Raw genomic sequence first — 13,883 nt, 5'->3', positions numbered from 1 at the left:
ACTATATAAAGCATAGCAGTGCACAGTTGCACTATATAAAGCATAGCTGTGCACAGTCGCACTATATAAAGCATAGCTGTGCACAGTCGCACTATATAAAGCATAGCAGTGCACAGTTGCACTATATAAAGCATAGCAGTGCACAGTTGCACTATATAAAGCATAGCAGTGCACAGTTGCACTATATAAAGCATAGCAGTGCACAGTTGCACTATATAAAGCATAGCAGTGCACAGTCGCACTATATAAAGCATAGCTGTGCACAACCGCACTATATAAAGCATAGCTGTGCACAACCGCACTATATAAAGCGTAGCTGTGCACAGTCGCAGTACATAAAGCATAGCAGTGCACAGTTGCACTATATAAAGCATAGCTGTGCACAACCGCACTATATAAAGCATAGCTGTGCACAGTCGCACTATATAAAGCATAGCAGTGCACAGTTGCACTATATAAAGCATAGCAGTGCACAGTTGCACTATATTAAGCATAGCAGTGCACAGTTGCACTATATAAAGCATAGCAGTGCACAGTTGCACTATATAAAGCATAGCTGTGCACAACCGCACTATATAAAGCATAGCTGTGCACAGTCGCACTATATAAAGCATAGCAGTGCACAGTTGCACTATATAAAGCATAGCAGTGCACAGTTGCACTATATAAAGCATAGCTGTGCACAGTCGCACTATATAAAGCATAGCTGTGCACAGTCGCACTATATAAAGCATAGCAGTGCACAGTTGCACTATATAAAGCATAGCAGTGCACAGTTGCACTATATAAAGCATAGCAGTGCACAGTTGCACTATATAAAGCATAGCAGTGCACAGTTGCACTATATAAAGCATAGCAGTGCACAGTCGCACTATATAAAGCATAGCTGTGCACAACCGCACTATATAAAGCATAGCTGTGCACAACCGCACTATATAAAGCGTAGCTGTGCACAGTCGCAGTACATAAAGCTGTGCACAATCGCACTATATAAAGCATAGCTGTGCACAACCGCACTATATAAAGCGTAGCTGTGCACAGTCGCAGTACATAAAGCTGTGCACAATCGCACTATATAAAGCATAGCTGTGCACAACCGCACTATATAAAGCGTAGCTGTGCACAGTCGCACTATATAAAGCATAGCTGTGCACAATCGCACTATATAAAGCACAGCTGTGCACAATCGCAATATATAAAGCATAGCTGTGCACAGTCGCAGTACATAAAGCTGTGCACAGTCGCACTATATAAAGCATAGCTGTGCACAATCGCAATATATAAAGCATAGCTGTGCACAATCGCACTATATAAAGCACAGCTGTGCACAATCGCAATATATAAAGCATAGCTGTGCACAATCGCAATATATAAAGCATAGCTGTGCACAGTCGCAGTACATAAAGCTGTGCACAGTCGCACTATATTAAGCATAGCTGTGCACAGTCGCACTATATAAAGCGTAGCTGTGCACAGTCGCACTATATAAAGCACAGCTGTGCACAATCGCAATATATAAAGCACAGCTGTGCACAATCGCAATATATAAAGCATAGCTGTGCACAATCGCAATATATAAAGCATAGCTGTGCACAGTCGCACTATATAAAGCACAGCTGTGCACAATCGCAATATATAAAGCATAGCTGTGCACAATCGCACTATGGGTTGATTCAGAGATGGCAGAAAATGCTATGATGCATGGAAGCAGCTTTTCATTTCCATCCGATCTCCAGGAGAGGTATGAAGGAGATGTCTCAGCAGAAGAGATGCCTCCTGCATGTAACTGCAACCCCACTGCAGCCAACGTCGCAAGCTGGTATCCAGCAACACAACCATCAGTCGCAATGTTCTACACAAATGGCCAGCTCAGTAAGCTCCAGTTTACTCAGCTGACTGACGGAAGCAGAGGCTGCGAGGCAAGGAAGTCTGCGTGGTAACATGTAGACCATGGTCTTTCCTTGCCCAGAAGATTGTGCTGACATGCTCCCATTTCTGGGAATGCAGGTTACTCCCTAAACGAGGGGAAGTGCGGGCGAGATCGTAAGGCCCATTCCATTGCGCAGCCGCAGATTTCCGATAATCTGGAATCTGCATACAGGCCCAGACCTGTGTTCCGGTCTGAATCAGGCCCTGCTGTATATACATGTAAAGCATAGTGCTCTATGCTGCTGCAGAAAACACTCTAACAGAGCATTATGTCTTGACACTGGGAATAGGCACCAATATATGCAAAGTGACTCACTTTAGTAAGTTCTAAATAGATGATATCAGCATCCCTTTTCATTGCATAGTCATTACTTGTACAGATGGGTCCATGTTTATCTTGACCTTTAATAGGATTAACTGAGACTGGGCAGTCGGACTTAATCCCCTGCTGTATTGTTCTCTGTATTGTATTGCAGCTGAGAACAATAGATGAAGGGTTTATGTTAATAAACTATGTTGTGCCTAGGCGCAGCAAACTAGCCAAGATAACCGTGGACCCATCTGTACTTATCTTTTAAGATATATTCCTGCCACTGTATACTGAACATAAGGGATAAGTGTGTTTCTGCATGTACGTCGGCCCTATAACTCCCCTAGTCAGGAAGCCTAAAACCCAGCTCTGCTAGGACCAGACTCACTGAACATGACAGGATATCAGGACGTACCCTGGCACCATTAATCACAGGCACCTCAGAGAGAGAAACCCATATGTCATCGCTGAGGGTGAGAGAGCCTTGGAATTGATTATTGACACGTTCACATGGAATCACCTTACAGCTCTGTAATTTGCAGACAGCCTGACAGGGGACACTGACGCGTGAGGAGTAAGAGTAATGGACCAAATACTATTTATATTAAGGTATTGACATTGGCCATTATCAAAAGGAAAAAATAATAAATATAACAAGGATCACCGCGCTTACCAAGGCTATGAAACAATGGACTTTGACACTGTATGCTGTGTACTACTGCCAGCACTGAGTATATTTATTTCACCAAGATAAAGGCGGGATGTGTTAGGGGCTGATCACCGTGAGGAGGACAACACACCATGGAGCGGATGCAGAGCTGAAAGCAAGTCGGCCCCAATCGCTCGGACAGTGCATGCAGCCAGCGGAATGCATATGATGACAGTATACTGAGCTGTACTCCCATCCGCCCCTATTCAGATGCTTAGTCTCATAGCCATCAGCACACACGCAAGCCAGCCCTATTCACTGTGCAAACGGTGTGCCTGAAAACTAGCGCAATTATACAGCTCTGCAGAGCCGCAATGCCATTGTCACGCCACTGCTGGACTCTTCCTAGACGAGAGGAAGCCCATTTGCAACCCAGTTTCGTCTATCAGTCCCAAGTGGACTTGCAACTGTGATGCGTACAAGTCGCCCGTACTTCTGTATGCTTGGTTCCAGTGCATGCCCAGTGCAAAACACAGCTAGAGCATCCCAGCAAATTAGCGTTTCTTCAAAATCTACATCATCTCTATCACTGAGTCTCCTAATGGCAAGCATCTCACCGCCCCCCGCATTACAAAGGGTAAACTAATGACACTTTATATGGCATAGAGAGATGTCATATTTTGTATAGCGATTCTGTGTTGCTAAAATCCCCTTTGATGCTCTATTACAGACTACAGCTGGCTGCTAAATGAGCTTAATGTCAGAGGTAGTGCAGACATACATTTGCCATAAGAAGCTGCAGTTTATCGATGTCCTTGATCTGCTGCAGGTCTTTGAGAGTTAATGACATATCGCATTCGGCCTCATAGACGAGCGTCTCCAGTGTGACCAAATCATCGCACAGCAGCTGCAGGCCCGGGATATTCTTTTCCTTCCCCAGGCGTACCAGGGACAGAGCGCCATCCACCTAGAGGCCAAACAGAAGGACAGATTGTTGATAGCAGTGTAGTATATTTACCACTGATGATTAGAAACTGGATAACCACTGTATTTATAGATGTACATTATAACAGGGTCTGTATTATAGTGTAGGCAGAAAAGTAACAAAACATCTCAAAAAAACCATTTACATGTCTACCTATTGACCTTGTCGACCTTTCCTACTGTCTACCTATTTCATGTCGACCTTCTGACCCTGTCGACCTAATGCATGTCTACCATTAGTGGTACACCTATTGACTGTAGACCTTTTTAGTGTAGATCTAATGGGATCAGTATGATTTCCCAGCACATGGGATCCCAGCGGCTGCAACAGCGACGCCGGGATCCCAATGTTTTAGAAGCCGACAGGGGTGAATAAGGGGTGATCCCCCACACCCCAACCCCTACCCACAGCCTAACCCTAATCTCCCCCCCCCCTTGTTGCCTAAACCTATCTCCCTGTTTCCGCTGCCTAAACCCACCCCCTCCCCCCAGCGGCTTACCTGACTTGCGGCGCGGTGTGTCCTCATTTGGGATCCCAGCTGTCATTATTCTGACGCCGGGATGGTGTACCCTTTTTGGATGCCAGTGTTGGCATTCAGAATAGGGTCGGTATTCCGGCGTCGGTATTCTGACTGCCGGGATACAGACAGCCGGGATACTGACTGCATCCCGATCTAATAATCCACACCCAAAATTATGTGTATATGGAAATTGGAAGGGGGAACTCACTCAGTTGCAAAACCCATTCAGTGTCATGTGTAATGGGCCCTACACACTGGGCGAGAATACTGAAAGATATGAACAATCTCGTTTATTTATGAACGGGATACCGTTCATATCTTTCAGTGTGGAGACACCAGCGATGAACGATGAGCGGCCCCGCGCTCGTTCATCGTTGGTGCCCCGTCGCTTGTGCATGCAGGCCAATATGGACGATCTCGTCCATATTAGCCTGCACTGCTATGGAGCCGGGTGTCGGGGGGAGTGAAGAAACTTCACTCCCCCCGTCACTGCCCCCCACTGCCAGGTCGCCCGTCGTCTGTATCCGCCGTCGGGCAGCTCGGCGGTGGATCGACAAATGTGTAGGGCCCATAAGAAGAAACGTTGAACTGTTACAAACTTGTTATTTAATTAAAAACGAAAAAATAGTGAACATTAGCTGTGCAATAGCATCTGAAAACGTAGCCAAGTATCAGCTAATATAAAAGAAGAAAGACTAGAGAAAGCATTTTATTTCGCAACGTGTAAATGGATAAAGTCATTATATGTTATCCCTGCAACTGGAAAGTGTCTAATAGGCCCTACACACTGGGCAATATTACAGAAAGATATGAACGATCTTGTTAATGAACGATATAACGTTCATATCTTTCAGTGTGGAGGCACCAGCGATGAACGATGAGCGGCCCCGCACTCGTTCATCGTTGGTGCCCCGTCGCCTGTACATGCAGGCCAGTATGGACGGTCTTGTCCATATTTGCCTGCACTGCTATGGAGCCGGGTGACGGGGGGAGTGTCACTGCCCCCGCCCCCACTCCCCTGCCGCCAGGTCGCCCGTCGGCTGCGGATCAACAACTGTGTAGGGCCCATAAGAAAGACAGAAAGACTTCCAGAACTCGGGATGGAGAAACGGGACAATGCTGCAGAATAAAACAGATGCAAATACTGTATCAGGGAAATAACTGAGCAACAGATTAGGAGCAGAGAGTAAATGTAATTATATCTGAATACAGCGCACATAAATTATGCATACAGTGAGGCTGCCAGTACTTCACCCATTCCAATAGAACATTCACACAACACGCAATGTGAGAGAAATAAAAACTAATCTGCCAAGTGTAAAACATAAATAAATAAAAAAAACAGCAGCTATAATGATTTTGCTGGAAGACATACTAAAGAGAGAATATATTGTCATTGGGGCGTTTACAACACTCTAATCAAGAGTAATTGGAAATGATAATATCTTGTGGAATAGTTGCAATTTGATTATATTAGATTTTGACATTTTACTTTACTAATGAAGAGCAAATATTGGCAGATATATCATATAGAAGAATGCACACCAGTGAAAGGATAAATACGGAAACATCTAACATATACACAGTAATATTATATTTTTAGTGACAGCTGCATCGATGACTAGACGTTAGCTGAACAATTTCTAGCTATTTTGACTGTAAAGCACAAAAAATATTCTGCCGCTATATAAAGGTTTTTAATGGTAATAATGATTATTTTACAGATGAACATTTACTCTTCTGCCCAACGCATTATAGCTGTGAAGAATAAGAGACTGTCCTCCAGCACAACTGAGGGAAGGTCTGAACCTATAGAATAGAAGGTTTTATTCATACTGACCAAGCAGATGAATACTTTCTGTATTGCAGTTAAGTAAATGAAAGTAATGTCTGTTTGGCTGACGGGATGTAGTCATAATGTCAATATCACAGTCAACAGTTATGATGTCGACACTGTTAAAATCCAAAAATGTCAACATCCTGCATGGACTGGCAGTGGAGGGTTACGGTTAGGGACTGGGAGGGGAGGATAGGGTTAGGCACTAGGGGGGTGATTAAGGTTAGGGCTACACTCTAACTAGGGTAGGTTAGGGTTACGCACTAACTAGGGGAGGGTTAGGGTTACGCACTAGAGGAACAGTTACAGTTAAATCTCTGGTAGGGAAGGTTATGTACTAGTGGGAGTGTCAGGGTTGGTATACAGGAGGGGAGGTTATGTACTAGTGGGAGGGGAGGGTTGGGCTACAGGAGAAAAGGTTATGTACTAATATGATGGTTAGAGTTGGGTTGCAGGAGGGGAGGTTATGTACTAATGGGACGGTTAGGGTTGGTCTACAGGAGGGGTGGTTATGTACTAGTAGGAGGGTGAGAGTTGAGCTACAGGAGGGGAGGTTATGTACTAGAGGGAGGGCTAGGGTTGGGTTACAGGAGGGGAGGTTATGTACTAGTGGGAGGGTCGGGTTGGGCTACAGAAGGGGAGGTTATGTACTAGTGGGAGGGTTAGAGTTGGCCTACAGGGGGAAGGTTATGTACTAATGGGAGGGTTAGGGATGGCCTACAGGAAGGGAGGTTATGTACTAATGGGAGGGTTAGGGTTGGACTACAGGAGGGGAGGTTATGTACTAGTGGGAGGATCAGGGTTGGGCTACAGGAGGGGAGGTTGTGTATTAGTGGGAAGGCTAGGGTTGGGCTACAGGAGGGGAGGTTATGTACTAGTTGGAGGGTCAGGGTTGGGCTACAGGAGGGGAAGTTATGTACTAGTAGGAGGGTGAGGGTTGGGCTACAGGAGGGGAGGTTATGTACTTATGGGAAGGTTAGGGTTGGCCTACAGGAGGGGAGGCTATGTACTAGCGGGAGTTCTAGAGTTGGGCTACAGGAGGGGCGGTTAGGCACTAGTGGGAGGGTTAGGGTTGGGCTACAGGAGGGGAGTTATGTACTAGTGGGAGGGTTAGGGTTGGGCTACAGGAGGGGAGGGGAGGGTTAGGCTCTATCGGAGGGGTTAGGAACAGTGATACTTATCGCTGGAAGCACTGCAGAATCCCCCAGCAGAAACCCTGACGTCACCGCTGAAGCCGCCGTACTCGGTAAGTCATCACTAGACCACCAGGGACATTTCATCAGTGTCGACATGATAAGGAATGTCAACATGCCGACCATGTCGGCAATCTCATGTTGACCATGAATGTCGGCAAAATATATCACACCCTGGCAGCTATGGGTGGCACCAGCTTTCTTGGAATACCAGTATTCATAATGGTCATTAGAAAACAGGTGCAGTGACATTTATAGTCTATCTCTGCTGATTCGCCATGGGGTAAAATCCATGGTCTGGTGAGTAAAGGACTCTAGACACGGCAAAATGTGGGCATGGAGGCATTGCCAACAGGACTTCTGAACCAGCACCTGATTTGTCTATGGCTTAAGTATTATAAAACTTATTAACCCTGGGAATTGTTCTCACTCACTATGGAGATGGCCCAAGGAAAATGGCAAAATCAAGAGGTGCCTGCACGTCTCCCATGCAGATAATGCAATTTCTGCGTAAGCTTGGTAAACTCTGAGACGATGTGTACAAAGACGATATGGTGGCCTCGGTACACATCAGAACAATCTAATGAAGGACGGAATGATCACTCTTCAGACCTTTTTTAGCATACACAATGTCACCAGCATTACTGCCCGGTTGGCCGTGCTGCAGGGCTTACCGTGTGATGTCGCTAATGACCAATGGCACTCGGTTATCAGGCATACTCATTGAACAATAATGTATGCCCGATAGGCCGTTCCAATTCGGCCAAAGATGACATATCGGGCTGAAATTGTCTCAGTATGGAATGTAGTTATGTAACCGGCGGTCAGGAGAACGCCGGTCACAATACCGACAGCTGCATCACGCCTCCCTCTAAATCCCGACAGTCGGCATGCCGACTAGCAGGGACTATACTCACTCATGGGTGTCCACGACACCCATAGAGTGGGAATAGAACCTGTGGCGAGCGCAGCGAGGGGCGCCATTCAGTAGCAAATCTGCCTGCCGATGACCTGCACACTTGCAGAATCAGGTCCATAATCAGAAATATAACATGACCCATGTGGCTCTTTTTGAAGCTTTGAAAAAAGGTGGGCAGCACATGGGTTGGTACTAAAATGATGGGGGGCAAGGTTCAACGGTGGGCGTTTCAATCACCAAGTGTGACATTGCTGTATTCCTGCATAGTTGCATTACACTCGCCCATGCAGACGCACACCCAATGGGCTATGGAGGGGAATGAGGTGACTTTTTTAAATGCCTTTTTTACATTTATGTTTAACTTTGGGTAGGTCCCATACAGTGAGCAGAAAGGGTTCTAGATTTGGTGTATCCCGATCATCACTACTGCTGGGGAAACTCCTAATGAGCTCACCAGCCAGTCCTGATACTGGATGTATAAGAGAATAACAGAGCTCAAAACATCCATATAGAAACTCATCTAACATGAAATATATTGAAAAAAAACAAAACAATGTGGCCACATTAGGTTAGAATAAGGTCAATATTGTTGCTAATAGCAACTCTCACCACAGCAAATAGCCCCAAAAGTTTTCCAAATAATAAAAAGAATCTCTTATCAGTATTTGTCAGCAATCCAATAGTTCTTGTAATACTGGACGTGGAGGTGCAAATCACATTCCACACCATGTGATCACATTCCGGATGCAGTATGTTGGCAATGACAGTCTGTTCCTAAAGATGGCAACGTCTACGGGAGTATGCTGTCACCATTAAGAAGCAACAATAAAACCGCCTCTGAGAAATAGGCCAACCCGTGTACACATGAGAGGAGCTAAGGGGAAGCTGTGATATACATAGACATATGTATATCATAGACTGACCTGTCTGGCATACTTTTCTATTTCCTCTGCTCGGTTCCAGTACCAGTTCTTCACTATGTTGATGGAAAGGCAGTCTGTCTTGTACACAAGCAATTCCGGCTGTTCCTCATATAGAAACTCAGCCAAGTCTGATATGCTGGTCTCAACCTTTACCCTGAGGAAAGAAATAGACAGAGGATAATGCTGTATATAACAGGACCATTGTTTCCAAACACCCAAGTAATAATCTAACTACAGTAGCAATAGTATTTTTGACAGAATGTGTGACCATGAAAGAACTGTGGTCAACTTGCAACCTAACTGGTTTTTAATTTAAACTTTTTTTTTTTTACCAATGGCAACAACTTTTCCCAATTTTTCATAAATCATATTTAGCCATAAGTGTATAACATCAAAATCAGTTTATACCGATGTGTCCTCTCACATCCTGCAATCACGGTAAACAGCACTTCAAGGTGCGCCATGAAGTGTCGGAACTCGGTAGTGCCAAGCGTCTTTTTATGAGGTTTTTCTTTACGCAAAAATGCGTCTTAGGTGCACAGTAAGGTAGCAGGACGCATGAGCAGCTTTTTCTCATTAAAATTATATGCGGCATGCCTATATTCTGTGTGTGACTGCGGCTGTATCTGTATCCGAAATGCCATGTTATAGTGTTTTCCAGGAAAACACTGTAGCATAGCATGTTGTATGCAGATACAGTTGCAGTCACACACAGAATATAGGCATGCCGCATATCATTTTAATCAGCAGAAGCTACTTGTCCTAATGCATTATGTTGCATCTAAGACACATTTTCGCAGAAACAAATCGCAAAAAAAGATGCTCGGTGCTACAGTCACACGGCACTCACGAGTTATATGTAACGTGACTTACAGCGCACAGAGCAAAGATATAAGAGGACACATCTGTATCTGTTTTAACCACAAAACACCACAGAATATCAAAATAAGTTTTCTTATAAACGTATATTGTTTTGTAGTTACATTCATCTAGCAAACCAGACTCCAATACAACTGTAGAGCCCCTGTGGTACCATATAAATAAGGGATAAGTGTGTGTGTGTAGTGTGCCAGATTACAGCAACCTGTATATATACACAAAGGGTATATAATTTCTTTGCATCACACAGTTTAAGGATAAACATAATTATATTTAAAATAACGGAGTATGGGAAAATGTGCATTTTGGACAGCTAGCTGAGATTAGAGGATACAGATTAATTTGTAATTCATTCCAGAGCGGACCTAACACACCTCCAGACTAATTCCTGAGGCAATCCTTCTGAGCTTCAATTTCAGGCTGAGAGAGGAAATAAGACGGCAGCGCTTATACACCAGGCTGCCGGAATAAAATGTACACTACACAGAATCCCATAAGCCGTGCCAAGGTTCTATTTTAAGGTGGCTTGCCCTTGTACAGTTCTCCCATAAATCTCCTGTACTTGCAGGAAGCCAAGGTGTCTGATCATTCTTATTCTAGCTGTGTTCCCTGATATTCCGCACAGAAGAGGGACCTGCTGGCCAAGTCCTCAAGGCTGTGTATGTATTAATGATTACAGAATGTAGTATAGATTTTTAGCGCAGACATCCTTCCTGGAGAAAATACCATCCTCTCTGGCCTCTGATACCTTTAATAGAAACATGTCCGTTATTTCATAGAAACCACTGGAAAATACAATTGCAGAAAACAACCTTTTAAAAAGCACAAAGGTACACAACAATTATTAAACACAAGGAGAGGGCAGGATTCCTCAGGTTCGTGTCATGTAACCAATATCCACTTTATTTTATTGTTTTTCTCTATGTTTGTAATTATTTATGATGGTTGGGGTTGATGGTCTCATCTGTTGGTAGGCTCATTGCTCTAGCTATAAAGGTCTCGACTGAAAACAAAATTGTTATGTAGTTGGTGAATCACATTTAGTCATTGCGTGCTCATTTATAATAATGCAAAAGTAAATACCTGCCAGGGGAACGCTCTATGGTGGTGTCACATGCTTACTGCTGCTCTGCAAATGCATACTCTTGTAGAGCAGGGATCTGCAGGCCTAGATAGCAACGGTGGTGCAAACAGGATGCGGTCACCAAACCAGCGTTCCGGATACTGGCAGTCAGAATAACGATGCCGAAATCCCAACACTGGCGAGAATACAAACACCGGGATCCTGACAACGGTCACAATGCCTGCACCAGAATTCCAATTGATGGCATCCAAAACGCAAATATACTTGCGCTGGGAAGGGTTTTGCCATGGGGTTGGGGGTCAGGTTTAGGCACCACCTGGGGAGGTTAGGGTTAGGTTGCGGGGAGGAAGGGTTAGGGTTAGGCACCACCGGGGAGGATTAGGGTTAGTCTGTGGGGCTTGGATGGTTAGGGTTAGGCTGCAGGAAGGGGGTTAGATTTAGGCACCCCCCGGGGAGGTTAGGGTCAGGCTGCGAGGGGGTGTGTGGTTAGGGTTAGGCTGCAGGGAGGTGGGTTAGGTTTAGGCACCACCTAGGGAGGTCAGGGTTAGGCTGCGGGGTTGGAGATGGATGTTAGGCTGCAGGAAGGGGGTTAGGTTTAGGCACCACCTGCGGAGATATGGGTTAGGCTGCAGGGTTGGGGGGGGAGATGGGGGGGATTAGGCTGCAGTAAGGGGGGTTAGGTTTAGACACCACCCGGGGAGGTATGGCTTACGCTGCAGGGTTGGGTGGTGGTGGGGTTTTAGGCTGCAGTAAGGGGGGTTAGGTTTAGGCACCACCCAGGGAGGTCAGGGTTAGGCTGCGGGGTTGGGTTGGTGGACGGGGGGAGGGGGGTTTAGGCACCACCCGAGGAGGTATGGGTTAGGCTGCACCGTCCAATGGCAGAAGTTTGAAAGATCAGAGAATTTTTCACCACTTGTGATGTGTCGGAGGTTGGGAAGTCTATACAGTGCTGCGTAAAACAGTGGTGTTATACACCCATAGACAATTGTCTAGTAACGCGTAGATCACCCTTTAGGGTGGATTACAGAAGCAATACAAAGGAGCATGAACTCAGGTAAGGTACACCATGCCTCCTGAATAATGGTTCACAATTCCCTAATACTCTCTGGTGGAGGAACCCTGCCATTGATGGCACATTGAACTGTATCCCACATGTGTTCTGTTGGGTTTAAATCCAGCGAACGAGAAACCAACTCATGACATCCAACTCAGAGGAATACTTCTCCAGCCATAATCTGGCGGCTGTGCGGTGATGCATTGACGTGCTCAAAGTGTCTGCTCTCGTCTGAGTGAGTGCATGATATGAATGGGTGCAAATGAGCCACAAGGATGGTTATATAGTGTCCGCTGATCAGTGATGTCTGCAGATATATCAGGGGTCCAAATGTGTCCCAGCTGAAAACACCTCACACCATAACAGAGCCATTGCCACCCTGGACTGTCCCTTGTTGGTGTGCAGGGTTCATTGCCTCGTGGGTTTTCCCCATGAGCATGATGACTCGTTGGATCAGGTTACACGATTCCAGTCATACAGTGAAGGTGTTTACGAGCCTAGGTGATGCACAGAGCCCTGTGTCCTGCGGTCAGCAATAGGACCCAAGTGGGCCATCGGCCACTACACCACATAGAAGAAAGGAAACATTGCACTGTTTGAACGCTGATGTTACTTGCGGCCTCAGCATTAAATTGTGTTGTTATCTGCGGCAACGCAGGATGTTACAAAGCGTGACTGGCGATGCTGTCCATGATCGTCATCGTAGGCCGGTCGGATGTCTTCCTTGATGTTGTGTACTTGTGGCACACCGCTGAAATTGTTGCAAATCCACATTTTGTGTTGACTTCGGAGATGGAGTGACCCATAGATACCATCCAGTACTTCATTGCGGAAAATACCATATAATATTGTCATTTTCTCAGGACAATATAATTAACTTCAAAACGGGTTTAGTATGATAATACCTACAATCAAAATCCCGACGGTCAAAATACAGACAAGATCAAAATCACGACATGGTCAAAATACCGACATTTAATATACTGACAAAGTCAAAATATCGACATCTATAATGTCGACAGGCCAAAAAGTCGACAAGTTTTTCAAAAGCTTTTAGGTGTGTATGTCGACATGGGCACCATATAAGTGTACCATGTGCGCTCGCCATGCTTCGGGCACACTATTATATTCCCCCTCCAGGTCCACTGACGTGGTAAAGTATGAACAAATCTGTTTCAATGAAAAAATCATGAAAAACTCATGTCGACCTGTTAACATTTTAAATGTCGGTATTTTGGCCTTCTCTGTAATTTAAATGTTGGGATTTTGACCATCGGTCAGTGGTTGTCGGTATTTTGACCGTCAGGATTGTGATTGTAGGTAAATTGACGCATCCCTTCAAAACAACCTTAGAAAGATCCTGTTGAACTAATGAGATGCATTCTTACGGCAATCCTAGTAACACAAAAAATATACCCATGCCTTTTATGTGTAAGAGATAAGACGGTAAACACGGTACGTGGCGACGGATGAATTTCCTGCAAGGTGCATTTAAAGGGGCGCGGTTACGTGGAGTACTGCAGAAGTAATAGAAATAAGTACCAAGCTACAATGATGTAGCATCATCCTCTATGCTCTATAATGATTTTGTCATAATGAAA

The 13,883-nt window shown here is 45.1% G+C and overlaps 1 protein-coding gene across 3 annotated transcripts in view; it reads right to left on the bottom strand.

Moving 5' to 3' along the window:
• Window positions 1–13,883, bottom strand: part of NBAS (NBAS subunit of NRZ tethering complex) — a 1,316,984-nt gene that overhangs the window by 935,708 nt on the left and 367,393 nt on the right. For all 3 annotated transcript variants that reach the window (XM_063915380.1, XM_063915382.1, XM_063915381.1), the window contains exons 23-24: window positions 9,266–9,419; window positions 3,670–3,855 (exon numbers count right to left, since the gene is read on the bottom strand). In XM_063915380.1, the coding sequence (XP_063771450.1) occupies window positions 3,670–3,855; window positions 9,266–9,419 (340 nt within the window). The remainder of the gene's footprint in view (window positions 1–3,669; window positions 3,856–9,265; window positions 9,420–13,883) is intronic.

Source organism: Pseudophryne corroboree, chromosome 4 (genome assembly GCF_028390025.1).
Source record: "Pseudophryne corroboree isolate aPseCor3 chromosome 4, aPseCor3.hap2, whole genome shotgun sequence".
Lineage (NCBI taxonomy): Eukaryota > Metazoa > Chordata > Amphibia > Anura > Myobatrachidae > Pseudophryne > Pseudophryne corroboree.
The sequence above is the reverse complement of the archived record's forward strand: the minus strand, read 5'-3'. Positions and strand labels throughout refer to the sequence as shown.